At 42.7% G+C, this 26,007-nt stretch overlaps 3 protein-coding genes across 6 annotated transcripts in view; all 3 read left to right on the top strand.

Moving 5' to 3' along the window:
• Window positions 1–3,250: 3,250 nt before the first annotated feature.
• Window positions 3,251–7,850, top strand: LOC106814418. Its single transcript, XM_014818732.1, has 4 exons — window positions 3,251–6,780; window positions 7,173–7,308; window positions 7,628–7,735; window positions 7,831–7,850. The coding sequence occupies exons 1-4, from the start codon at window positions 3,331–3,333 to the stop codon at window positions 7,848–7,850; spliced, it is 3,714 nt and encodes a 1,237-aa protein (XP_014674218.1). The 5' UTR covers window positions 3,251–3,330.
• A 91-nt stretch (window positions 7,851–7,941) lies between these two features.
• LOC106814421 (probable helicase senataxin) overlaps window positions 7,942–26,007 on the top strand; it is a 27,436-nt gene continuing 9,370 nt past the window's right edge. Inside the window, exons 1-10 of one of the 2 annotated variants that reach the window (XM_014818736.1) lie at window positions 7,942–8,833; window positions 10,736–10,872; window positions 11,434–11,551; window positions 11,838–12,008; window positions 12,468–12,577; window positions 13,029–13,175; window positions 14,433–14,582; window positions 20,414–20,636; window positions 20,800–20,951; window positions 23,755–23,925. In XM_014818736.1, coding sequence (XP_014674222.1) covers window positions 8,026–8,833; window positions 10,736–10,872; window positions 11,434–11,551; window positions 11,838–12,008; window positions 12,468–12,577; window positions 13,029–13,175; window positions 14,433–14,582; window positions 20,414–20,636; window positions 20,800–20,951; window positions 23,755–23,925 — 2,187 coding nt within the window. In that variant the 5' untranslated portion in view covers window positions 7,942–8,025. The remainder of the gene's footprint in view (window positions 8,834–10,735; window positions 10,873–11,433; window positions 11,552–11,837; window positions 12,009–12,467; window positions 12,578–13,028; window positions 13,176–14,432; window positions 14,583–20,413; window positions 20,637–20,799; window positions 20,952–23,754; window positions 23,926–26,007) is intronic. The other variant, XM_014818737.1, reaches the window with a different exon arrangement.
• Window positions 24,103–26,007, top strand: part of LOC106814422 (uncharacterized protein K02A2.6-like) — a 2,618-nt gene continuing 713 nt past the window's right edge. Inside the window, exon 1 of one of the 3 annotated variants that reach the window (XM_014818740.1) lies at window positions 24,103–25,780. In XM_014818740.1, coding sequence (XP_014674226.1) covers window positions 24,320–25,780 — 1,461 coding nt within the window. In that variant the 5' untranslated portion in view covers window positions 24,103–24,319. Of the gene's footprint in view, window positions 25,799–26,007 lie in introns of all 3 variants that reach the window. The other 2 variants (XM_014818738.1, XM_014818739.1) reach the window with 2 other exon arrangements.

Below are 26,007 nucleotides of genomic sequence, written 5' to 3'. Positions count from 1 at the left end.
GCCGATGGATTTGCGCTCGATATCGAGTATCGAATAAATCGAAAATAGCGATCCGATTTTTTTTTTTTTTTTTGCTAAAATGTAGCCAGGGGAGCATCGGTAGCTTTTTGACTGAGCGCCGCGCGCCATTATCGGAAGTAGTCCGGGCGCATTGCATACAGAGATCATCAATAACGTGTGGAGTGTTCTATTGTCTCTGCGTGGCGTATCCTGTCTCACTGAATCGTCTATAAATAAAATTCTGAGTCTACGCGTAAAAGCATGTCCTGCTGGCTATCGCCCCAATCGAGCCGCGACGCCGAGGTCAATGCCTGGTTGAATTCAGATAAATATGATACTTACGCGTCCATGTTTGTATTTAAGCACAGCGATGTATAAAATGCAAGTTTATATAGTAGACACACAATACATGAGTTTACTGTACTTTCACGGCTCAATGTTTTTATTAAATATATTAATCGGAATGCGATCCAATCGGATGCGAAATATCGAAAAAAAAAAATCATAATCGATCGAAAAAAGAAAATAATTTGATCCATATGACCGAGTCCTACCCAAGGCTCTAATAAAAGTAATGCTTAATGCCTGTTAATCCCTTAAAAAATAAAAATAAATCCTAAGGTCTTCCATAGAGAACCACTGCCTTCGTTCAGTTGCTTCTTTCTAAGGCGCTCTCTACCTATTGGCAACATCACACTCCACCGAGGCACGTGGAAGCGTCCTGGCAATAAAAAAAAGAAGTAAATAAACACGAAATGTATTTACTACCAAAGTCTTAATGTTTCTCTACTCTATTTCGCCTATTATTGCCTAAATACATTTCGTGTTTATTTACCATTATTTTTTTTATTGAGACATTTCAAGTGCCTGTGATCAACATACTGATGATTCTGCCAACGCCATAGTCATACTTGACTATTATGCAACGGGCATGTGTCTATAGGTATAGTATCTAGGGTATAGGTACTGTATCACACCGCGTAGTCTTGTTCTGTGTGTTCCCGCCCTGTATGTGTGAAGGGTCACGTGGTGTGATCGCGGGAGTTGGAAGATGGCGGAATAAGAAGTGGACGAATAAACTATGTGTGTTATCTTTCACTCTGAGTTATGTTTATACTGGCGTGTTACAGGTACCTAAGGTTGTAAGTTTAGAGGATTATTCTTCCTGTGTCATGTTATTCTGACAGTTTAGTAATATTACATTACATATTGCATTATTATTTATGACATATACATATTACATTACATATTACATTACATATTACATTAAATATTACATTACATATTTATATTCTTCTTAATATCCACCTCAGGATACTAGTACTACCTCTGCATTCGTTATCATGAACATACAGCACAGATACACATTTATTAGTTTATATACGTGGGGCCGGTGCCAGACTATTTTGCGCCCTAGGCAAGGCCAACTATATACTTGCACCCCCCCAAAAAAAATTGCCAACTTTGATTTTCAAAAACAGATGTTTTGTAGAAAAAATAATAAGCACAACACTTGAAACTGCTAAATTTATTTTAAATTGCAAGAATAAGTAACACATCAATCTTTGATTATTTTTCTGAAATACAAAAGAAAACATTTTGACACAAATTATTTTTAACTAAAGGGCACTCGATATACCTCCGCCAAGGGCAACACAACATTAAAACCTTTTACTTCACATACCTTTAAGTCCATATACCTTTTAAGGTTACTTGGCCTTAGCAACCCGTCATGTTAGGACAATGTTTGCTCACAGTCAGACAGAAACAAACAAATAACAGACAAATGGGGTTAAAAACCTACCCTCTTAAGTCCTTGTCGGAGGTAATAATCTTGTGAATTGTGTTAAAATACAAGTTTTAATTTCAGGCCCATCAAAATCTCACTTTGTGAGCCTTTTCATTTACAAATTTTGTCACCAATTCAGTCAGATCAAGTGCTGATACCTGGGCATGTTCAATTGATATAGTTGCCAAGCCATCTAGTCTCTTTTGCAACATTGTTGAGCGTATGTAAGTTTTTATAAGTTTGAGCTTTGAGAAACTACGCTCACGACTTGCCACTGCTACTGGAAGTGTGAGAAGGATGATGGATCCTTGGAGCAACGGAAACATTAGGCACATTATCCAGGAGTTGTAGTAGAAAGAGAAGTACATCTCGTGGCGGCATAGACTTTGGAAGTCTTCGAGCTATTGCCATAAGTTTGCAACACAGATCTTCAGCATCAATATCTTTATTTCCATTATGCATCAATGGTTTTTCCAAATTCTTGCAGCCCTTAATTTTAAGTACATCTTCAGTAGATTTTTTTCTTTATACTGTATATATCATACAGGAAGCCAAATAGGGAATTATATTGTTGTAGATGTTGGAATCTCTCTTCAAGAGATTGTATGGCCATGTCTAAGACACCATAGTAGAAACCTACTTTGAATATCTGCTTTGAATCTTGTGGTGCCTCTTCCTGGGCCTCATACTCAAACTGTCATTTCTTTCTGTGACGTCCGTCACCCTATGATATCATCAGACTGCTATCGCTATTGTTAGTGTTGAAAACAATATTAAGATTCACGTCCGCTAGGGGTGCTGGCCTTGTACCCCAGTTTTTGGTATAGGAAAGTGAAGTCAGCATGATGAAATTACGTAGACAAGATTTGCATTGAAATATAACTTGTGTTTTTTAATTCCATCTATAAATCAAACACCCAGAATTTAGTAGTGAATATATTATATACATGTAGACTAGCCTAGATCTACATAACTTTTAACTGATGCAGGCCTGGAAATCTTTACAATATCTTGCAGTTACACAGATGGATCTATTGTATAAAACTGTGATCCTCAAAGGTCAGTACTGCACCCCTCTGAGGTCTGCGCCCTAGGCGGCAGCCTAGTTGGCCTAATGGTAGCACCGGCCCTGTATATACGCATACATATACATGTACATGTATATACACATGCATTAGCCTGACCAGTCTGTACGGCTCTTTCCATGTAGTGAGATGTGAGAAGGTAGCTTGTGGTTGCACGTACATGCTCATTATTGTAAACATACATGTAGCCACAAGTTGCCTTCTCACTTTTCAATACGTGGCAACAGTTGTAGAGCCTAGCCGGGCTAACATGCATGTACATATTTATACACAAGTTACAATAGTACTATTATATATAGTACTATTACGTAAAGTTACTTTAAATATATTTGATTAACAATTGCTATCTATAATATTGCTTATAAATTGTGTGTTACATTTTAGGATACCGGATCCACAATGCGGGAGTGTATAAAGATTCTTGCTAATTAGCAACTGTTCTTGAGCAAGATAGAGATGATGAAACCCAGGTACAAAACCAGCTACATAGATTCCTCCAGCTCTGGTGAGGATTTTGATGACCCACAGAAAATATTTAGGAGCAGTGGGTCAACTGGTAGCAAGAAGCTGTTCTCGCCCTATAAGTCCTCTTCATCGTCATCACACGTCAGTGGCAAAGTTTTATGTCGGACCAAGAAGAAACGCAACAAAGGTACCGGCCCTCTTCAAAGGGGTGCTTTGGGTAATAAAAACAATAACAAACAAAGTACAAAATCATCTTCTTCATGCGAGGAGACAGTGAAGGTCCAGTCAAGTGCACCAAGGTACAATAGCATATCTTCGCAAAGTCCAAGAAACTGCAATGTGCCAACGGTTGGAAAATGTGCCAATCGTCATAGATATTTGTCTTTAAACAGCACACTTAAGTATCTTAGTCCAGGGCAATGTAATTCAAGGAGCTTGAGCCATCACCGGACTAGCCATAGCAGTCAAAAGCAGTCCCTTGACAGCTCCCTTCGGTTCCCATCAGATATATTTGATACTGAGTCAAGTTTCCCCGAGACAGAAAATGCAGAAGCAGAATGTGTTAGCCAGAAGTCTAACATTTGCAGTAAGAAGGCCAGGGTCGAGGGCAGCAAGCATTCCAAGCAAAGCAGTCCAGTTAGAAGACGGGCACGCCTCGAGCAAGATAAACTAAGATTCACCAACGACACCTGTGTTTCGACTGAAGATTCACTTCCCGACTTTCCGTCGCTAGATGCACTAATGAGGAGAGGAAAGACTGACGACCAAACCATAAATGATTGTCTCTCAAATTGTCAGAGTGACAAAAAGGTGGTGGTGGCTTCGCTCGCATCTAGAGAGCCAGAGATTAGAACACCAGTGGTGAAGGTGGTTCTGTGCCGTGTAGATGATACGCGCTTTCTGCTAAATGAGGATCTCCGTTGGAAAGACAGATTGGCTGTGTCCGACTTCCACAAGCGTAGCACTGAAGAGCAGATGCACCAAGTGGAGACAACTCCTGGAGTTAATGACAACTCGCCAAAGTTAAAGCATTGCAGTCCTAGACAGCCTGGTTGCCTGGATTGCTTTTCAAATTTAGAGGATTTCATTTTGCCACATACAAGCGATGGTTCATTGTCACCATTACATCCTCAGAAGCGCAAATATCACCAGAGCCAAAAACTATTAAGAAATAATATTATTGACGACAGTACAAGCAGTGACGATGGAGAGTTTGCGTATTGTGATAGAAAAGTACTAAAACCCGACTGGGGAATAGCTGCAGATGAGCATGTGAAGGAGGATATAACTCATGTAAATAGCAGTGTGAAAAATGCAAGTGACAAGAGTGTGACACATCCAAACTTTTTTGGGGAAAGGTCATCTACAGGTAGTGACAGAACAAAGGTTGCTTGTGACAGAAACATAGAAAACTCTGTCTCTGTTCTTCCTGCAGATGAATATAATAGTGAAAATATAAAGGAAGTTCTAAGAAACATGAAAAATGAGGAAGGTGACAAACAAATCAATCATATAGATAAAGTTCTTAATACTGCGGAATACTCGGACGATAGCGAGAAAATGAAGCATCCAAACTTGTTAGTAGAAAGACTGTCTACAAGTAGTAATAGAGCCAAGGTTCATAGTTGTGATAGAAACACAGACAACCGTGACTCTGTACAAACTGCAGAAGTCTATGATAGTGACAATAGGAACGGAGTTCTAAAAAACATAAAAAACGAGGAAGGTGACAAGCATGTCAAACAACAAAACTTGAAGCGGCTAGAGCACAGACTAGGTGATTCTGATAAGGAACAGATTATTAAAGATGTACAAGAGCTAGAGAGGTATACAAAGATACCTTTTTCAGAAATTAAGAAAGCCGTAATGAACGAGTCTCGTCTTCGAATTCAACCTACGGTAGAAAGTTCTCTAGGTGTGCATGCTGCGCTTTCTGTGTTTACGCACTTTAACAACAAACAGAAGCCATCACCAACGGAAACTGTGAATGAAGGAAAGGAGCCTTCAAGAAACCTTCAAGATGCAGCACTGGAACCGAACAGTGAACCGCTAACCCGTGAACTAAAAGCTTCTATCATGAAAATAGAGGATGTTGCGCAAGAAAAACCAGCAGTCGTGAACGACGTCTTCAGCTTCTCGCAGGATGATGAAGTTATACTAATATCGAGCGACGACGAGGAGGGTATCTTGCTGGATCGTCTAGAGGACCTTTCCTGCGGTCGTGATACGGATTCCTTGCCGCCATCCAGAAATCACGGAGATGGTGTGACTACTACCAGCTCAGGTCGGGTTCAGTTGGGATGCTGCGGCGAGGGAAATGAGAGCGACGGCAGCGTCATCAGTGTTGACTCCGGTCGCAGCGAGTCTTACGTTGAGGAGTCACAGGGCTTTGTGCTAGGCGTGGATTCTGACACAGACGGCGAGCAGAAGAGATACATCTCTGGCGACTTCACGGATGGTGTGGTCCACAGCCAGCGTAAGGAAGTGATTGATCTGCCGGGTCTTCCTTACGAAGAAGAGTTGAACGTAGGACCTGCATTTCACGAACACGAAGAACCGGTCTGCCAACGCGTAAGCGACCAATGCGACGATGAGGTCGACAATTCGTGTACAGATGGCAGCAATATTCGATACGTGGGTCGTATGAAAAACACTGGCGTCCGTCGTAAGGTGCGCATTGATTCTACGTCAAGTAGCGACTCGATGATCATATTTAGAGATGGCCCAGATGTAGACTTAGAAGCAAGCCTGAGGAAAACAGTTGGGTGTTTTCCTTTCGAAAAAAGACGTGTGGATGCGAGTGAATGTAAGAGTAGTGATGACGATTTACAGGAGAATCCGATGCTGATTGAACAAGAGAAAATATCTGATCGAAAACTAGAAAATGTCAAAGTGAAGGTGATTGTGCCAGTGCTACCTCCTTCCTGGCTGAATTGCATTGACAAGCGGGGATGCATTAATCTGCATGATATGGATGGTAAAGTGGAAGGTCAGTTCCAGGAGGACCATCAAGCTGGCTTTGAATCTGATTCGACTACAAATGAAGAAATTACGGAGGATAACAGGCGAATGCATCACATCATTTCAAGCCCCAATACAGGTGCTAATCTATGTGAGATCGTTGCCAAGGTTAGAAAGAACAATGTACAGGCTACCTCCCAACTAATTCCCAGTCGGCCACGAGAAAGCAAGCTGCATGCTTTAGGGCGATCGCTGCAGAAAAGTAAAAGGAACTGTGAGTCGGCCGAGTCTGTCAGTGTTCCTTCGAATTTGGCCGAAACAAGGCGAGATGAACCAAAGAAGTCCTGCGATGATACAGAAATGAATAAGGGATGTAGGCGTAGGCATCAGCGGAAGGAGAAGTGTGGTCGTACATTCCGGGAAAAACTGACAGCACACATCCAAGCAAGTAGGATTCCTGTGCAAATGTTGGCTCGCAAGGTAAGTGTTACATTAACATATTTTATTCCTGTCAAAGCAACCTTCTCCTAATTTTTTTTTCTCGTGGATATAGAGATAGGGTTAGTTAGCATTGTGTCACGGGTATTTTATTCCTGTTGTTAGTTCTACTTCTAAAGTTGCCTGGATATCTTTATCCTATATTGTTCATTATTTCATTATTTCAATATTGAATGTTGCATCACTCGTCTTCAAGGTACAATACTACACTTCTCACCTTTGGTACCTCGTAGACTGCCATCTATATTCTAGCCCATAGTGATGATTTCATGCAATGCTAGCTAGCTAAGATACGCGAGGGAGAGCTTCGGTAGGTGACGATGATCACCGAGTCTCCCTGTCAGTTATCACAAGAACGTATCTTCTGCGGCTAGGTGAATCCGACTGCAGCGCTTTGCCAGCAGCAAGAACGCGGTGCCGGTCACAATGAGGTCAGTCTTCCCTCTCACGTCCGAGCAACGTGCAGCGGACGGGAAGACCTGATGCGAAATCGATTGAGGTTTTCGACAGGTAAGTAGTGAATCCTGCAAAGTAGTGGTGAATAGTTAACGATTATCATGTTTGTACCGCGGTAATGCGGCGGTACCGTACAGGATTCGTGGAATAAGATGCTGGTACTCTGGTTATTTGCGTGATACTGATAACTTCCCAAGCAAAACTCAGATAAACAGTCTTATTGTTCTTTAGTCAAGGACATGAACTATACAACTGTCTCTAAAGAAATACTCGAGTTTGAGATGAAAATCTCGAAACCTTACAGTGGTAACTGATGAGTCACACTGCTTTCTAATGACGCAGACTTCATAGTAATGTGTATATTTCTGTTTAGGCCACCGACCCCTACCCAGCAAGGCAAAGCAGCGCTTCAAGTCCAGGAACGATGACTTTCTGCAGAGCTTGCAAGCTGACACACTTGCTACTGATTTCCCAGCGGACGGTGCGCATGTTAGAGGTCCGGTTGCCAAAGTAGCTGAGGCAGTCACTAGCAGTTGCAATGAGCAACAGCGTGTGGCAGCTGCTGAATGGCTGCAGCCAGTAGTGCAACATCCTAAACCAGTAGAGACACAACTAAAGTCAGTAGTTGAACAATCAGGTGCAGTTGTTGAACAGCTAGATCGAGTGGTGGAACAACCAGAGGCAGTTGTTGAACCTCCTGAACCAGTAGAAGTACAACTAGAGGCAGTAGTTAAACAACCAGGGGCAGTTGTTGAACAGCTAGATCGAGTGATGGAACAACCAGAGGCAGTAGTTGAATATCCTGAACCAGTAGAGGTACAACTAGAGGCAGTAGTGGAACAAACAGTGAAACAATTAGAACAACAAGATCCAGTAGTGGAACAGAATGAGCCAGTAGTGGCACAGCCGCTAGGATTCTACACAGAACACACCCGCACTCTGCCGCAGGGCTTGGGAAGTGCGGATCGCATGGCGACAACCGTGATTGGCCGAGAGAAGTTGTCGCGGCGGACGAACGACCCGGCAACTGCACCCTCCGCCAGTGACTTGTCCGTCGCTGCCACCGGTGCTGCCACCATTCTCCGCGCCTATGTCGCAGGTGTGGCTAGAGATTGGCAAGCGCCCACTGGTGGCCCAGCAGACAATCGCGGCATTTCGTCGCTGGCTCGCCCCAGAGATCCGAGACTCGCGCGAAGGGTCAGTGTGCCCGGCAGCGACACGGGTCGTGTTGTTCTTCCAGCGTGCGCTACCAAAGATCCCCGACTGCCAGGAAGGGTTATCTTGCCAGAGAAACACCCTGGTCGTCATGTCTTGCCACAAGCTGCCACCAAAAATCCGAAACCGACAATCGTCATTCAGCCACACGGAACGATCCTGCCCGTCAGCAGGAATGACCTGCCACCTGGTGGCGCCCGTGCTGCAGATGTCGCTGGTCGCCAGAAAATTTCCATCGAGCAACGCGCGCTGCAGCACCAGGTCGAGGTTGCTGTTATGCCTAAGGAGGAAATGAACATTGATTATTACCTGAAGAATGTGCTCACATGGAATTCGGCTTGGCTGAAGGAGCAGGAGGAAGCTAGTATGTTTATTGATATTGCCAGTAGATCGATGATACTTAGTTAAATGTAGTGCATTTATAGTATTAATTGACAGGTTTTATTCACTAGCCATACAGCCATTCTAGATCAAAGGTTGCCAGCCTTTTTCCCACCATTCTCTACTTGCCGAAGACGTCTCAGAATTCGAAATTTTCTCATAACATAGGCCTACACAGTGTTTCCCCTGGCCAAAGAGGCCTGTGAGGTGGTAAATGTTTTTTGTGATGTGTTTGTGCGTTTCGAGGTCCTAGTAAAGCGAGCAGCGCAGGTGCTGGCCAAGCTAGGGGGTCAGTGGGCATGCTTCTCCGGTGAATTTTTGAAAAATGGTGCAATTTGGTGCATTCTAAGCTATTCTATACACATTGTATGAGACTCTTGTTTTGATTGTTTTGATTGTTTTTGACGAATTTCTGTGTGGTGGCTGAGAATTTGAGCGAGGCGGCTCGCCTCGCTCGTGTCAATGCAGGGAAAACACTGCATACATGCAGTATTATACTTCGCTTTTTCTAATCCAGGGTTCTCCAAGAGCACTTATAGCCTGGCGGCCCGCCAGGCTATCGTCGAGCCCCGCCATCCTAAAATGCACTCGCCACTCTAAATATCATAGCCGCCATGCTGGTGTATACACAAGAAGTTCAAACAATTAATACACGTTGTTTATATGCAGAGGCTCTTCATGTCTCGAGGCTACGCGTACGGCAGTCCCACACACAAGTACAAACAGTCACCCTACCCCTAACCCTAACCCAAACCTAACACTAACTCTAAACCGACTCGGCTATCTTATATATATACGCGTGTTATAGTACCCAATTAATCTATGGTGTATAATCTTTTGCTTTCAATATTTTGCATCTGAACTGACAATCAATCCCAACCAACTGGTGTAGGCTAGCTGGCACAATAATGTTCATTTTCATACTTCAAATCCGAGTGTTTTCTAGCTCATCAAGAAATCTTAATCGTGAATTAAATCGTGAATTAATTTCCAACGGCATTGTTACGGGGCAGGTAACCCAGTCTAACACGAGGTAGAGTAGACTGGTACACTTACCAAAAATTTCTAAATCTGCAATTTAAGCTACAGTAATTTTCTTGAAAATTAGCCAGTCCTCCAAAAGTAGCCAGCCCTGCTGACAAGTTACCAGTCAGGGACTATGGGACCAGCTGCTATTTCCAACACTGGTATATGTCAGGTTTTCTGATTTATAAGAGGTGAACTCGATTTGGAACTAGCAAACCAGCAAGTTCACCCCTACATTTTGGTATTTTTATTCCATTATTATTTTGAATTTGCCCATGCAAAACAAACATTTTCACCCCACATGCAGTGCTTCAAATTTACACACAGAGTGTCCCAGATTGCATCTCAGAGCTTCTACAATTGAAAAAATTTGGGGGGGGGCATACCCAGACCCCTCTAGCACTGAGCAGCACCCCCATGCTATAATGAAAAAGCTTGGAGAACCCTGTAATCATCTTTCATTTTTCAACCAAGGAGGTTATGTTTTTGTCCCTGTTAGTTTGTTTGTTGGGTTGTTTGTTTGTCTGTCAACAGGATATCTCAAAAAGTTACTGACGGATTTTGATGAAATTTTGACAGGTTGGTCTTGGGCCAAGAACCAATAGATTAGATTTTGGTGGTGATCCGGATCCAGATCTGGATCCAGGATTCCCCCCCCCCTATTTGTTGGGAAAACTTCGAACGCATTCAAAATTCATTAAAATTTCCTCCAAATTTCTGAAAATTTTATCAAACTATAATGGGTGTACCAGCAAGATCGGAGGACTGTTACGCTGTGGCGGAGGTTTGCTATCTCCGATTGCTCTTGTTATAAATGTTATTACAACCATCTAATGAGATTTACTCGGTTTGATTTTAGCCAAGTCATCCAGTAACAAACTGCCGCCATTGCTCTCGCGTTTTGACATGGTGTTCGGCGTGCTGGAATCTTACATCAGCTATGACGACTACGTGTACAGCTTGCTGCCCTGTATGCTGTGCGAAACGTGGGAAGCAGTGAGTAATGCCTTCGACACACTAAATGCTTTTCGTCACAGTGATTGGTAACTTTTTCCCGTTTGCCGGCAATAATGTGAAACGTGCAAGGTATTGCAGAGTCGCCACTGATCGCGATTTGTGATTCCGTGAAATTTCATCACGGCACTGAAGGCAAGTGACCTGGTTACCCTTTTATCCACCCCTGGTGCCTCTAAAATTAGATGATATCTAATGGCAAAAACCACCATGCCTGTCCAAGGGGCTAGCCTCTGTGGGCATCCTATAAATTCAGTGTTGTGTACGAATACCCTTTTGTCCGGCATTCAATCCCTAAGTGTTGTTCAATGTATGTACCCTTGATAACCGTACTGTGGATAAAATATTTGTCTTGTGATCTCCCAACTTGCAGTGGTATACATGCTAAAGTTTCCAATGGAACGGGAGGCTACACTTGACTTGGTCTAAAAAATGTAATTTGACTGCCGGATGTGTCACGTCACATTGTGAATACAACTGTGGTGCTCTGTGTATCCATTCACATGATGAGTTATACTCACTCTGAGTTGTAATTTCTTTCAGATCTATCGTGACTGGAAAGAGGCTCAGAAAAGTAACTACAAGAACAAATCATATGTATGGAAGGTTTTAAGCCACGGTCAAGAGCCGAAATCTCGACTAACAGTCTGGAATTGTGAAGGTACAGATAACATGCTATACAAATAGCAGTTTGATAATCTCAAATTTCAGTATGCAGGCAAACCTATGTATGAACACCACTCAAGTCAAATGCCAAAATTGCTCTTTTTAGACAGGTGGTCATTTATTCTATAGAAGTAACAGCTAAAGCAGGTTTGACTGATACCATATGTCGCTTATACCTGAAAGCAACACAAAAAAGAAAAGGAAAGGAGAGCACTGCGATGTAATTCATGTTAACTATGTCGAGATTTTATACAGTAAAGATTGTTGTTTTACTATTGCAGTGCTAATTACCAAAGAGGATTTTCTAAAGTGGCAGTACCCACGAGAATACGATTTGCTGATTGCTGAAGTGCCATGTAAAATGCTTGACAAGGCAGAAAGCATTGCCACTTGCTATCGGCTGGTCTTTGCCTATGTGGTTCGGTCAAAGGTACCACCGGTGGCACTCCCTGGTAAGTTTGCCAAGTAATTAATGTCTTCCTAGGATGGTCCACAATGAGTTATTGTTCATGGATCAAATATCCTACGACGTTCAACATAAATTTGCCTAAAAGACTTTAATTCAGTGCACAGTTTGTGATTAGTTCACTTGAGTAACCATGTGTTTACTGTCACTGTTCATAATAAGATCCTTATCTAATATATATATCCGAGTAACTATGTGTTCCCAGTATAGCTCATGACGACTTCCCTTTAGTGTTGCCGTGGTATTTCACATTTTTAGCTGCGTAATAGGGAAGAAGGGAGCAAGAGCTAGGTTGGTCTGGAATCACTATTCTAAAATTTGTCTTTTTCTCATATATAATTAATAATATATATTCTATATTTAATAATTAAAATAATCATTATAATTGCAATACTGTAAAATGTATATATTATTATTGACAATATATATTTTGGCTGAATGACAGGTAGCAGGAGAATAAATGGAATTCACTATACCCATCACATGCAGGTGTGCATGAAGCTAAAAGAGTTCAACCCTGGTATTCTTATAGACACCAAACCGTTCTACATTAAGGTAAGCCACAGAAAATTCCACATGGTTAGTTTTCAACCTCTTTATTGCTCAGCTATTCTGATGCAACATATTGTCACCATGTCGTAACCTGTGAGATGTTAGAGCAGCCACAGCAACAGCAGCAGCTTCTGCAGGAACAGCATAATCGGCTGCAGCAGCAGCATTAGCAACATTATAGTCGTGGTAATAACAGTAGTGTAAACAGTATCATCATCATCATCATCTTCATCATCATCATCATCATCATCATCATCATCATTATCATTATCATCATCATCATCATCATCATCATCATCATCATCATCATCATCATCATCATTAGCAGCAGCAGCACTATTTGCAATAATTCGCTTCAATTTCTATTTCTTTATTAATAATGATTTCACAATCATATATTTTATAGTAATTTAGTTTATGTAGATTTTTTTATAATGGATTTTTCCCCTTGCAGAAGTGCACAACACTCGTGACTTTTGTACGACAGTTCGAAGCGCTGCTTTATCTGCCTCACAGTGCGCTGGCACGTGACGTGCTCCAACCACGCCAGCAGTCGTTCAGAATTAGATTGCCTGTAAATGTGCCGCCACACCAATACCGGGTAAGAAGCGCGATGAATCGGATCACATCGCACAAGAGTTTACTCAATATCTGAATTACCACGTGTGGAATTAAGCTATCCACCCGATGCGCTTGCCGGATGGCTCTGGTCAGTTGGTGCTGTGATGGGGGGGGCTCTTAAAACTTTACGCCGCAAGGTCAACAGTTCGGCATGTTGACGCATTTAAAACATGCACTGACAGCAGCCCTTGTGTTTTAAGGTGCGCGATCGCGCGCGCGCGATGGCGCGCCTCGATTGATCAGGAGAAGTGCGAAAAAATGCGCATCTAAGCATTATCAAAACGCACACCTTTTTCTTCTTTTTTTTGTGTTTTATTTTTTGTGTTTTATTTTTCATTAATTCAACTTATAAACTCGAAGATAAACGCAAACGGTTGTAAACATAACGAGCATTGCCGGAAGTCGATTCACATGTTTATAACGACAGTTGCAAAGCGCGCTAGAACGACGAATGTGATTGGTTGTATTTTTAGATAAAGTTTTAATAGTCTGCTTTGAAAAATTGAGTGTTGTTCCTTTTTGACTAAACATGCTAAATGTGTGATTCAAGTTATCCACATGTTCAAGAACTAATATTTTGTTAGATGAAAAAAAATCACATAAAAAATGTCAAAATTAAGAGTACAAATGCAGAGCTAATTTTTATCCCAAAATGCTGGAAATGGCATTTCATGAAGTATAGATTTCAAATTTTTTTCCGAGGGGGGGCATGCCCCCGAACCCCACCTAGTTTGCCTCGTGTCCTACGCGCACTCGGATGCAAATCGGCGAGCCAAAGTGTGTGATTTTTCACTCGCCTGCCTTTTCCAAAACACAAGGACTGTGACAGGCGTTTGGTTTGACCAACTGAGCAACAATATATAAGGGGGTGTGGTTATCTTGCACTGACAGAGGGGTGAGTCAGTTTGCGTGGTATCACAGCAGGAGGTGCGGCGTCATTGGACTTTAACACACGCTACCAACTACAATCGCGTCAGCTTTGCTGCCCACGCTTGTAATTGTCCATTCTGATGTGGCGCGGTCAGATGTCAATTCACAATGCTAACTACAATCTTGCCATCTCTGCTGCCCACACTTGCACTCGCCCAGTGTACTGTTGTTCGATCGGATTTCAATACACGATACCAACTACGATCTCGCCAGCTTTACTGCCCACGCTTGTACTCGTCCTGTGTGTTGTCAGTTGTCTAGTCTTCTGGCACGATGGCCTTTGTAAGTTTTGCTTTTATTTCGGCAGACGATTTTGAACGAATCACAGCAGGCCATCGTTGTCGGCGTGACAACAGCTGTCCGCTCGCACGCGCCGAAGATCTGCCTCATTCAAGGGCCGCCGGGCACGGGCAAGAGCCTCACCATACAGCATCTCATCGATAACATCTTCAAGAACGTAAGTCGTCTCGTGTGTGTGTGTGTGTGTTGATACACGTAACCGAACCGTAGCAGTGACATTATCGTGCACATAATGCAGCACGTGCGTGCGTGCATTCGTGCGTGCGCATGTGTGTGCATGCAAGTGTGTGCATGCATGTGCATGTGTGCGTGCGTGTGCATGTGCGTATGCATGCGTGCGTGTGTGAATAGTCGCCCGAGGCCAGTCCCTGTCACCGAATCTGCCGGTGTAAATTCTAATAAGTATGACTGAATTTGCTTCATTACATTACCCCCTACCTATGAAAAGTTGTGAGCTGTTATCTTACGGCGAACAACTTGAAGGTTAGTATTATTTGTACGTTTATCTATATATATCATTAAAAAAGTTGCTCAATTCTACGTTGTATATTTTTCTTATATTAATGTTTTTTATAATTTCATATTTTATATTTGGTTTTGTTTTTTGAGAATTTTTGTTGAGTAAATAGTGTGTGCTGACCCTTGCTAAAAATGTTAATGAAAACTAGAGTTACAAAAAAAAACTTAACTAAGCTTAACTAATCCTTAATTAATGCGTCGTTCGACGACCGCTGTCCTCAGTTGTCCGCAGGTACATCTCCGTGGCTGGATTTGTGGGTGTCTCCGTGGTAGGCTCCGTGGGCGTCTCTGTGGTAGGCTCCGTGGGCGTCTCTGTGGTAGGCTCCGTGGGCGTTTCCGTGGTTGGCTCTGGGTGTCTCCGTGGGCGTCTCCGTGGTAGGCTCCGTGGGCGTCTCTGTCTGTCGGAGTTGCTGTACTCTTGTGCATCTCCGTCGCTCAGTGTTGTTGCGCTGGCGTGCTATAGTCGTCGTCGTCGCCGTTGATGTTCCGAGGGACGTGGCCGGGATATGTATTGGTCCTAGTCCTCACTCCAGAAGATCAAGGTATCCGGTATTGTGCGATGCCAATGTTTAATGTCCCTGTAGTAATCGTCCCAGGTGTAGGACGGGTCCCGACAACCGGAAAAGCTGAAGGAGGAGGGTGGTGTCACTGCCTCTTGGGATGGCTCCTCCCCTTCTCGGGTGCCGCTCCACGCAAGAGTTGCTGCTGCGTCGGCTGCCTCAAGGGCGGTGGAGATTATGGCCATCTCAGCAGGTGACATGACGAGATTCTTTTCCATAGTTGTTGCTGTGGTAAGGACTTGGTGGAAGAGTAGAGAACGATTAGACGTCATGAGCGTTATAATGCAACGCACGATGCGAGGTAGCGAGTCATACGGATAATACTCAACAGCAACGTAGTGACTGATGTTGGATGTGTTTTCCCACGGTTAGAATCGTTTGAGTATGATCACATTGTTGTAGTTTGCATCCACGGTGTTAGCACAAGTAGTGACGAGACGGAATTGCTGTTAAAAACTCATAAACATAGGATTATTCACTGATCGTGAATAGCGTAAACAAAAAATCGAAAAAACAAATTTGAAGGTGACATAATAACGCATTTGAACAAGTTCTACATGTATAAGAAACCGTAATCATGTAGTTACCAAAAAAAAAGGTAAAGTAATATACATATATATAAAAAATACATAGATAAAAAAACGAAATTTTAATGAAACAAAAATGCAAGCATAAAATAAAAGTGTAACACGTCGTAAACAAAAATGATATCAATACATAACCTATAGTACGTTTGAAAGTAAACACAAATGAAATCATCACATAAAATTATAACACGTTGCATTGTGAACTCAAATAGGAAATTTAAATCATGCCTTTTTTGACGCTTGTGCATGTCTATGCCTGAAAATACCAAATCAGTCAGAGTCTGCGCATCATTTTACAAAATAGTTTGGTCTGGAATGTGCAATGTGTGTGTGTGGGGGAGGGGGGTAGTGGTTGGGTTGCCTGGTGCTATATAGTTGGGTAGCGAAATTTCTTTATCGGCGAAATTACCCAATTATCGTTCCCGATATAAGATTTATGTTTAGGATGAGACAAGAGATGAAGTCTGCATTGACAATGTTATTGGACTTATCGGTCGTGCTTTAGAAATAACGCTAACGCATAATCAGTTAAATCCCTGACATAATATATCTGTGTGTTTTATATAGTAATCCTGCTGTAGTACTGTAGTACGGCTGGAAAAAATAAAAAAAAAATAAAAAAATAAACGAAGACTAAAATAACGAGGTGCTATGAACTCTCAGTGTTTGATACAATACTGCTCCTCCAGTACTCCTCCTATGCTGCGCAAACACAGGTTGTTGTTGTATGTGTGTAGGAATGGTTTATGAAAGAAATACCATTAGTAGTTGATCTAATTACTACTTTGAGCTCATTGCACGGCTTCAACAACCTGGTAGGTGTGCACTCCTACCAAGGCACTTGGCTGTTTGACGCTAATTGAGTCCAGTTTATTTAACTTGTTCTTATTCAGCGGAAGTCGGATGAGCGGCTTCCTGGATAGAGTGTCCCGGCAATAACCTTGCTAAGGGCATGAGGTCACTCTTGCTAAAATAATTGTCAGACGATGCTTGCTCCTGTAGGTGCTCATCATCTGAATCCTCGGTGGAGCTATCCAGGGATGAGGGTGCGCCGGGTATGCGCGCATTGCTAATCGCAATGGCTGCTTTCTCGTAGGTTTTTCCTGTGGCTGTTGCTCTTGTTGTTCGTGGGCTTCTTTATTGGGCTGATCCCAACGCAAATATGGATGAGCTGCGCGGAGATTGGCGACATGCGCTGTTATCTCGCGTCTTGTTGTCTCATGTTGCAGCAAAGATTTCTTGGGCGTTATGACTTTAATAACGGTGAAATGTGGTTTCCAAGGAGATACTAGCTTCGAAGTTGTGTCTGGCTTCAATGTTGGATCGTGGTAATATACAGCATCTCCAACCTTGAATTTGTGTGCCCTAGCTTTCCTATCGTAGAGCCTCTTATTTCTTTTTCTGACCTTTCTTGTTGCCTCCTTCAGATGTGAATATGCGTGATGAAATCTTTCTATGTTCTGCGCAAGTGGGTCCTCATCATAACCTTTACATCTAGGTAATAATACGTTATCAAGGGGAAATACAGGGGGCCTAGAGTATAAAAGGTAAAAAGGTGAATGCTGTGTGGTTTAATGAATACTCATACGATATGCCGCCAATAAAGAGGGGAGTAATAGGTCCCAATTATTCTGTGCTGGGTCGACATATTTCGCGATAAACGAATTCATAACTCGATGGAAGCGTTCGCATGAGGTGTTAGAAACTGGGTGGTATGGAGCACATTTTACAGCTTGGATTTTAAAATGTGTTGTTAGTTTAGTCATTAGTGCATTGACATATTGTTTCCCATTATCTGAAAGTAGAATTTTAGGGCAAGAGTGTAGTGGGATTATCTCATTAATCAACAGATCCGCAACTGTCGCTGCCGATTTATTTTTTACTGGAAAACATTCTGGCCACTGTGATAGTTGGTCGTGAAAATGAATAATGTATCTATTGCCACGTGGTGTGATAGGGTACTCGACGGTATCAACAGATAAAATTTCGAAAGGTGCATTTGGAATCGGAGCTGCGCCGAGGGGCGAAGGTACATTAGTTTCTTTGATTTACATACGATACATTTGTTAATATAGTCCTTAATGGTGACATACATCTTGCTATGGTATCGTTGCCGTATGGTATTATAGGTTCTTGCAAATCCAAAATGCGCGCCGAATTTATCGTCATGATGTGCTGCTATAATTGCTGTAGCAAATTTCTCGGGGATTACTAGTTACGCTTCGACCTCGCCTTCTTTTGGGATATGATAGAGTAAGTCATCTTTGTCGATGAAGTACGATGATAATATCTTTAAATCCTTGATAGTTGTAGCTTGAGATGTGAGCGTGGTGCGTATGAGATAGACCGTGGAGTTGCTGTCTTGCTGAGCCTTGATTGCTTCTGATCATAATGCCGGCGGGCGTGTCTCCTCATTCTCGCTGTCCACGTCACTTTCACTTTGTTGGATATAATGAATGGAAGTTGGTTCCAAAGCGTTGTTTACCTGCGCTAGGTGTTGCCTGTTGTTTACTGGGGTGACCGGTTTCTTGGATTGCATGCCGTGTGAGTCCATTGTTTGTCCTTCGTCTATTTGAGTCGCGTGATTAGTGAGCCTTGACAGTACTGACGTATACTTTATAAACGGCTGAAATTTGCTGATTATCATTGCCCAACGTAATAACCGGGGATCTTTCAATGTAGGACTTTTTAGAGTGAACTCTAAACACTTATGATCGGTGATGACCTTGAAAGAAGCTCAGCGAGATAATGTCGAAGCTTCTGCAAGGCGTAAATTAATGCACAGGCTTCACGATTCATTGCCGACCAACAACATTGTGTAGGGGTTAACTGATGGCTGAGATAGTATATAACAATTTCCTTGCCCTGAGGATTATCTTGGGCTAGTACTGCACCTACCGCGTGATTACTCGCATCGGTATATAGCTTATACTGTTTATGTATATCTGGGTACGCGAGAATCGGAGCTGATATTAGTGAAGCCTTTAAGTGTTGGAATGCTAGTTTAGCCTGTTCACCCCAAATAAATTTTGCGTGTTTTTTTAGTTAACATAGTTAATGGCATTGCTATTTTAGAAAAATCCTTTATGTGCGCTCTATAATAGGAAAGCCATCCCGAGAAACGATCTTACTTGTTTTATGGTGGCGGGTGGTTTTAAGTTTTTAATGGCATCTATTTTTTCTGGATCAGGTTTGATCCCTTGGGGCGATATAATATGACCCAAGTAACGTACGTTCTGCTTTATAAAGTTGCATTTTAATGGATTTAATTTTAAACCAGAAAACACAACAACACGTTAGCAACATACAATATCTGTCTAATAATTATGCTATCTTACCAAAAGCTTTCACGGCACTAGTTGTAATGAGGCTTGTGTCGTATAGTGTACCAGGTTCGTGACCTTTGGCGCGTGTAAGATGTACCACTAGATAGCACGATTAATAGACAGACGTGAATAACGTATGACAGAAACAAGATGTAACGTACAACAATTAGTTCTATTAATCCTTTACCGAGTAATACACAAATATTATAATCCCTCTAGGGGCATGGCGCGTACACGGGTTGTAATCTAAACAATAATCACAGCACAATATACACTGTACAATCAACCGTATCAAAGTAGTTTACCAGTCTCAAAGTAGTTTACACACAGTATCAAAGTAGTTTACACACAAATACAATTAGACAAGGCAAGCTACTATACTCACATCTAGCGAAGGCGACTCTACTTTTCTGTTCTAAAATGGGCCTTTTTATATAATTCTCGCCGAACCACGTGACTTAAGTAAGTCACGCGTTTGGCCCACATAACATGGATCGCTTTCACAACTTTCGATGGGGGGGGGCAGTGACCACTGTCCCACTGCCTTGACACTACTGAGGTGGGTGACTGATTAGTCGCCCGAGGCCAGTCCCTGTCACCGAATCTGCCGGTGTAAATTTAATAAGTATGACTGAATTTGCTTCATTACAGGCTTCCTCTACAAGGGCTGCGTGTGACACGAGATTTTCCCAGACCTTTAACGCACATCGGGTCCACTGTGCCTTTGAAGCTGAAGCTAATTTGCGAGATCCTGTATGGATAGTATAGTAGGGTAGTGTCTCGTGTATGTGCTTGTTGGCAATTCACCCTGTGTTTGTATCTATCCACGGCAGCAAGGAAATATTGTCCACTAGGATCACAGAGATTGGAAACCAAAACTATAATTCACTCGCTGCCTTGGGTTAACGTAATGCCACACGCCTCCATCCTACCAAGTGAAAAAAGTGAAATGGCTGCACGTTTGTGATTCAGCACCAGGTGGCATTCTCATTGCAGGCGCCCGTGGACAGGCGGCCGAAGATCTTGCTGACCGCTCCATCGAACAACGCGCTGGACCTCCTAATGCAGCGTCTGCTCGACCGCGAACGCATGAAGCGCCGCACCGGCTGCCCCACCCAGGGGGCGCTGTCGCTGCTACGCATCGGCAAGACGAAACACATGCACGCCGACGTGCATTGCATCTCACTCGACGCCCAGGTTGAGCGAGCCAGAATGAAAGGTGTGTACGTGCAGGGAGGGAGGAAGAGAGGAAGGGAGAAAGTACTTGCTGCCTGGCAAAAAAGATCATTTCTATAAACCCCATTATATTTTTGCTGTGGGTTTCTCTCGCATTGCACTCTCCCACCGCTCACGTCAGTGCAACACCTGTCGTTCACTTACAGACAAAGCGGGAGTCATCAAAAGCGTCGACGCTGAGATTCACAGACTGACGACGCACATCGCTGCTTTCAGGCAGGAGTGTGATCGCAAAAAGGCGAAGGAGATCGACAAGCTTGTGTTGCGTCTGAAAAGCTTGAACGCCGAAAAAAACAAGGTACACATCTCACTCGAACGTGGCCGTACCAGCATGTCTGTCAGGCAAGGCTAACTGCATACACGTTGGAATCTAAAGTCTCCCCCAGTTCTTTATTGTCAACACGATGTATTTTGTTGTACATTTCGCTTACTGTGCGGGGAATTTGCATACCGTCTCTCACCAGCATGTGTGTCATGCTACAATTCCCATCGTGTGGGATTCTATGACCCATTTTATAGCTCGCCTTGACATCGTCAAGATGAGCTATTGCCATGGGGTGTCGTCCGTTGTATGTCCGTCCGTCCGTCCGTCCGTCAACATTTGGCTACGGTCAACGATAACTCAAGAACCGTTTGACCCACATGTTTCAAATTGCATATAGTTGTTACTCCTATGGGAGAGGTTTGAACGTCCTATTCTGGAGCATGCCAGTCGACCTACATTCGAGCCACGTCCACTTTTTGGCAAAAATGGAAATGGCCATAAGTCAGTTCAGGTTCAATGGATTTTGCTCATTTCTGGTATGTGAAGGAATGAGGACTGGCCCCAAAACATATCACACAGGTTTTTAATTATTTTTTTAATTATGCAAATTAGGTAGATTTTGGCAATTTTACTATGCATTTCAGTGTCTGCCTACGGTCAACGATAACTCAAGAAGGATTTGATCCACATGTTTTAAAATTGCATGTAGTTGTTACTCCTATGGGAGAGGTTTGAACGTCCTATTTTGGAGCACGCCAGTCGACCTACATTCGAGCCACGTCCACTTTTTGGCAAAAATGGAAATGGCCATAAGTCAGTTCAGGTTCAATGGATTTTGCTCATTTCTGGTATATATGTGAATGAATGAGGACTAGCACCAAAACATATCACACGGCTTTTGATATTTTTTTTTTTAATTATGCAAATTCGGTAGTTTTGGCAATTTCACTGCATTTCAGTGTCTGCCTACGGTCAATGATAACTAAAAGAACCTTTGACCCACATGTTTCAAATTGAATACAGTTGTTACTCCTATGGGAGAGATTTGAATTCTATTTGTAGCACGCCAGTCGACCACTTTCGAGCCACGCCCACTTTTTGCAAAAATGAAAAATGGCCATCTAAATTCACTCGATTTTGTTAAATCCTATGGACAGTTGTTACTCCTATGGAGAGATGACAACGTCCTATTACGTTTATTTCGCTAACTGGTCAACAACTCTACAATCATACCTATATACGTGTAATATTTGTGTTTAGATTCTTTGTTACAGTAATTTGACTGGAATATTTTATTGTTTTTATTTACGCGATATTCGAAACTAAAATGGCGATCATTTAGGCGTAGCGCTTCTCTCGTCAGATTTCAGACTTTCAGATCTGAAACATTTATTTTCGCATCAAAACTTATGCATATATCATTATCAAGAGTATATAATAGGAGATATGCTATATAATGGGAGTTCTCCCATATATACTTTTGCTTTATATATCCCCTCCCTCCCTCTTCTATCACACCTAAGGTGAGCTACAGTGTCATTGACACTTTCATTTCTTGTAATTTTTTTTTAATGTATTTATTAGCTCATCTGACATAGTCAGATGCAGCTTGTAAGAATTGCATGATTGTCCGTCCGTCCGTCCGTCCGTCGTCCGTCCGTCCGTCCGTCCGTCCGTCCGTCCGTCTGTCAACAGTTGGCACAAATCTTAACCGCTCGAGTACGGTCACGATATTCGGCACATTGGGGGAATCGTCAAAACGAGTTGGATGTCGAAGCTGGGGTCAAAGGTCAAAGGTCAAGAGGTGTAAAAGAAGGGGAACATTCACTCCTTAACTTAAGGTATAGGAGGAAATGCAGAATTGCCGGCACAAATCTAAACGGCTCGACCTAGGCTCGTGATAGTTGGTGTATAGCATCATGGTAGGAAAAGCCATCACTGTGCCGAAATTCGAGGTCACAGGTCAAAGGTCAATGGCACAGGGAGGTTTTAGACATTTTCTTAGGACACATGGTCTGACGGAGCGATTGAAAAACTTTTTGTTTCAGCGGTGCCCTAGCATTTTTATGGCATTATTGAAAGGACCATGAAATCTACTTTCTGCTGACATGCGAAGAGTAAGTGGTCCGTAACCTTTTGACCCTCAGAGGAGGTTAAACATGGATTTGTTGACTGTCTGTTAGAAAGAATTTGACTGCCGGCGTTTGCTAGTAGAATCTATACATGCCTGGATGTATGAGGCTACAATGTCACAGTGAAATTTCAAAACGCTAAATTTGGTTAAGAAGGTTTATGCTCATAAATCGTATAATTTCTTATGGCATTCTGTACTGTCATATGTTACATGTAACTATGCCACTGCCAGTGGCTACTGCCAGTGCATGTGGTGGTGATAGTACTGTGTAGTTTTTGCCTGCGTTAATTGTTACAGGTGGCAGCTCTCTATTGCCAGCCTGTAGGCTTGTGTAGGTAAATGGATGAGTGCTTACCTATTCTGTCTTGCAAATAGTTGTTGCTACTACGTACGAGGGACTTCCATCTTTTATCTGAGACACTTAACGTACGCGCCATCTCGTGGCAACTTCATAATGATCCCAACGAACATTCTTTGAGGAAGGTCTCTGTACCACCCTGTGCATTCCACTGTTTCGGCCGTCGCTATGCTGAACACATTTGGGACTAACAGGGTTTACTAGAATCCCACCACTCCACCACAGAGTCACCGCAGTAGACGTTAGATGAGCGCTGTCGCTCCGCGGCACTTGTTTTATTTGTTGCTGACACAAAGTTCTTTTGTTCAGTTCGGATTTTATTTATTTGCATGTTTGCTGCGTAGATGGTAGGAATGCCTGGTGGAGGTGAAGGTATGAAGTGGCGGTCTTTTGTGCTTACTCGAGCTGATATCATTGGATGCACGCTGTGTGGATGTGGAAGCAGTATTCTTAACATCTTGAAGCATAGACAAACCGAAGTAGGACAAGTGTTTACATGCGCAATCGTCGATGAGGTATGAATTATTGCAGATTAATGTCGCAGGATTTCATTTTACCACGTGAAATTATTCATGATGAATTAGTATACTTGATATCTTCTTTTGTAATACAAAACTTTAAAGTGTTCCATGTCGAATGTCAGAGGTTTTGTTCAAAACTTTTTTAGATATAATGTTGTACCATCAGATCATGAGGTCTAACTGAATACTGACCGTGCAAATGATCCACCTTCAGAGTTTGTTTGGTCTGAGAGACTTGTTATGTCGACAGTGTTGTGGATGTTGTTATATACACCAAGAGGTGGCGCCACTTGTATGCGTGCCGACTCAGGGTGCTTGGCAGTATGGAGGAGTAAACCAGTTGCACTATACAACGTGTCGATTGTGTTTTAATAAGATTTCTTTATAAATGAATATAGACAAGATAAACATGGTGTCAGAAGTGGTGTCAAAACGACTACAGAGAATGCTACTGCGCTTGCAGAAGTACAATCTGAAGGTTGAATATATACCAGGATGCAAGATGTACATTGCTGATCTGCTGAGCAGAGCATATCTAGATGATGAGGGCAAGCATAAGGATTCGCTAGTGGATTATCAAATATTTCAGCTAGCTAGAGAAGAGAAGCTGTTTGAAGAAATGGCCCAGATCAAACAAGTCGACTACATGCGCTTATCAGGGAGTACGCACGTGCAGATCAAGGCTTGTACGAGTAACGATGCAGCATTACAGACGTTGATGAGTACAGTCATGACAGGATGGCCGCAACTACGTCAAGAAGTGCCGGAGTGCATTAGAGAGTATTGGAATTGCAAGGAAGATTTGATCATGCAGGATGGTGTGATATATAAGGGCATGAGAGTACTAGTCCCAGTGAGCATGAGATCGCAAATGATATCTCGCTCACATACCAGTCACCTGGGTTCTGAAGCGTGCATTCGTCGTGCCAGAGATGTGTTGTTCTGGCCAGGCATGGCTAACGATATAAGGGAGAGTGTGAAATCGTGTGCCACATGCAATGAATTTCTGTCGAAGCAGCAGAAAGAGCCACTAATGACGCACGAGATTCCTAAACTACCATGGTCAAAAGTTGGACAAGATCTGTTTCAACTCAACGGAGAAAGTTATCTTGTGACGGTAGATTATTACAGTGATTACTTCGAGCTGGATAAGATGGAAAACACATCCAGCGAGTCGGTGATAGAGGCAACCAAAGTTCACTTTGCTAGACATGGAATAGCAGATATGGTAACAGACAATGGACCTCAATACACAAGTCAGGAATTTCAGAACTTCAAACAAGATTGGCAATTTGTACATATAACCAGCTCACCTCTACACAGTCAGAGCAATGGTAAGGCAGAGTCTGCAGTGAAGATCGCAAAAAAGCTAGTCAAGAAGGGAGTACGAGACAATATTGATATTCAGATGGCATTACTAGAATGGCGAAACACGCCAGACGCGAGTGGACGAAGCCCAGCCCAGAAACTGATGTCACGTCGTACGAGAACACTGATGCCCACTGCTGAAGGGTTATTACGACCTGAACTGTGTGATGGTGTGGAAGATGAGATAAAGAGGAGGAGACAGCGAGCAAAACTTTACTATGACAAGACAGCAAAACCGCTTCCAGAGCTAGAAGTAGGTGAAACGATTCGCTTGCAACCACCTAACCCGAAACAGCCCTGGAGTAAGGGATCGTGCATTGGGAAAGTAGGACCTCGCTCTTACTTAGTGCAGACTGAAAAGGGTGTCTACAGGAGAAATAGGAAATTCATACGAAAAGATTACACTCGTCAATCAACAGATGTTGACAAGATTGAGACTGAGTGCCAACCGCCGATGGATGTACCTGAGACTACGTGCAAGGGAGATACACGACCAGATATTGCCGTCTCGTACTCCCTTCTTGACTAGCTTTTTTGCGATCTTCACTGCAGACTCTGCCTTACCATTGCTCTGACTGTGTAGAGGTGAGCTGGTTATATGTACAAATTGCCAATCTTGTTTGAAGTTCTGAAATTCCTGACTTGTGTATTGAGGTCCATTGTCTGTTACCATATCTGCTATTCCATGTCTAGCAAAGTGAACTTTGG

The sequence above is a fragment of the Priapulus caudatus genome, unplaced genomic scaffold (assembly GCF_000485595.1).
Source record: "Priapulus caudatus unplaced genomic scaffold, Priapulus_caudatus-5.0.1 Scaffold923, whole genome shotgun sequence".
Classification (NCBI taxonomy): Eukaryota; Metazoa; Priapulida; class Priapulimorpha; order Priapulimorphida; family Priapulidae; genus Priapulus; species Priapulus caudatus.
The sequence above is the reverse complement of the archived record's forward strand: the minus strand, read 5'-3'. Positions and strand labels throughout refer to the sequence as shown.

Excerpts from the sequence above, each read along its gene's own strand:
- LOC106814418 (XM_014818732.1), top strand. The coding sequence starts at position 3,331 with ATGATGAAACCCAGGTACAAAACCAGCTACATAGATTCCTCCAGCTCT. Across the intron at positions 7,309-7,627 it reads TCGATTGAGGTTTTCGACAG|GCCACCGACCCCTACCCAGC; the intron begins GTAAGTAGTGAA and ends ATTTCTGTTTAG. Across the intron at positions 7,736-7,830 it reads TACTGATTTCCCAGCGGACG|CCAGTAGTGCAACATCCTAA; the intron begins GTGCGCATGTTA and ends GAATGGCTGCAG.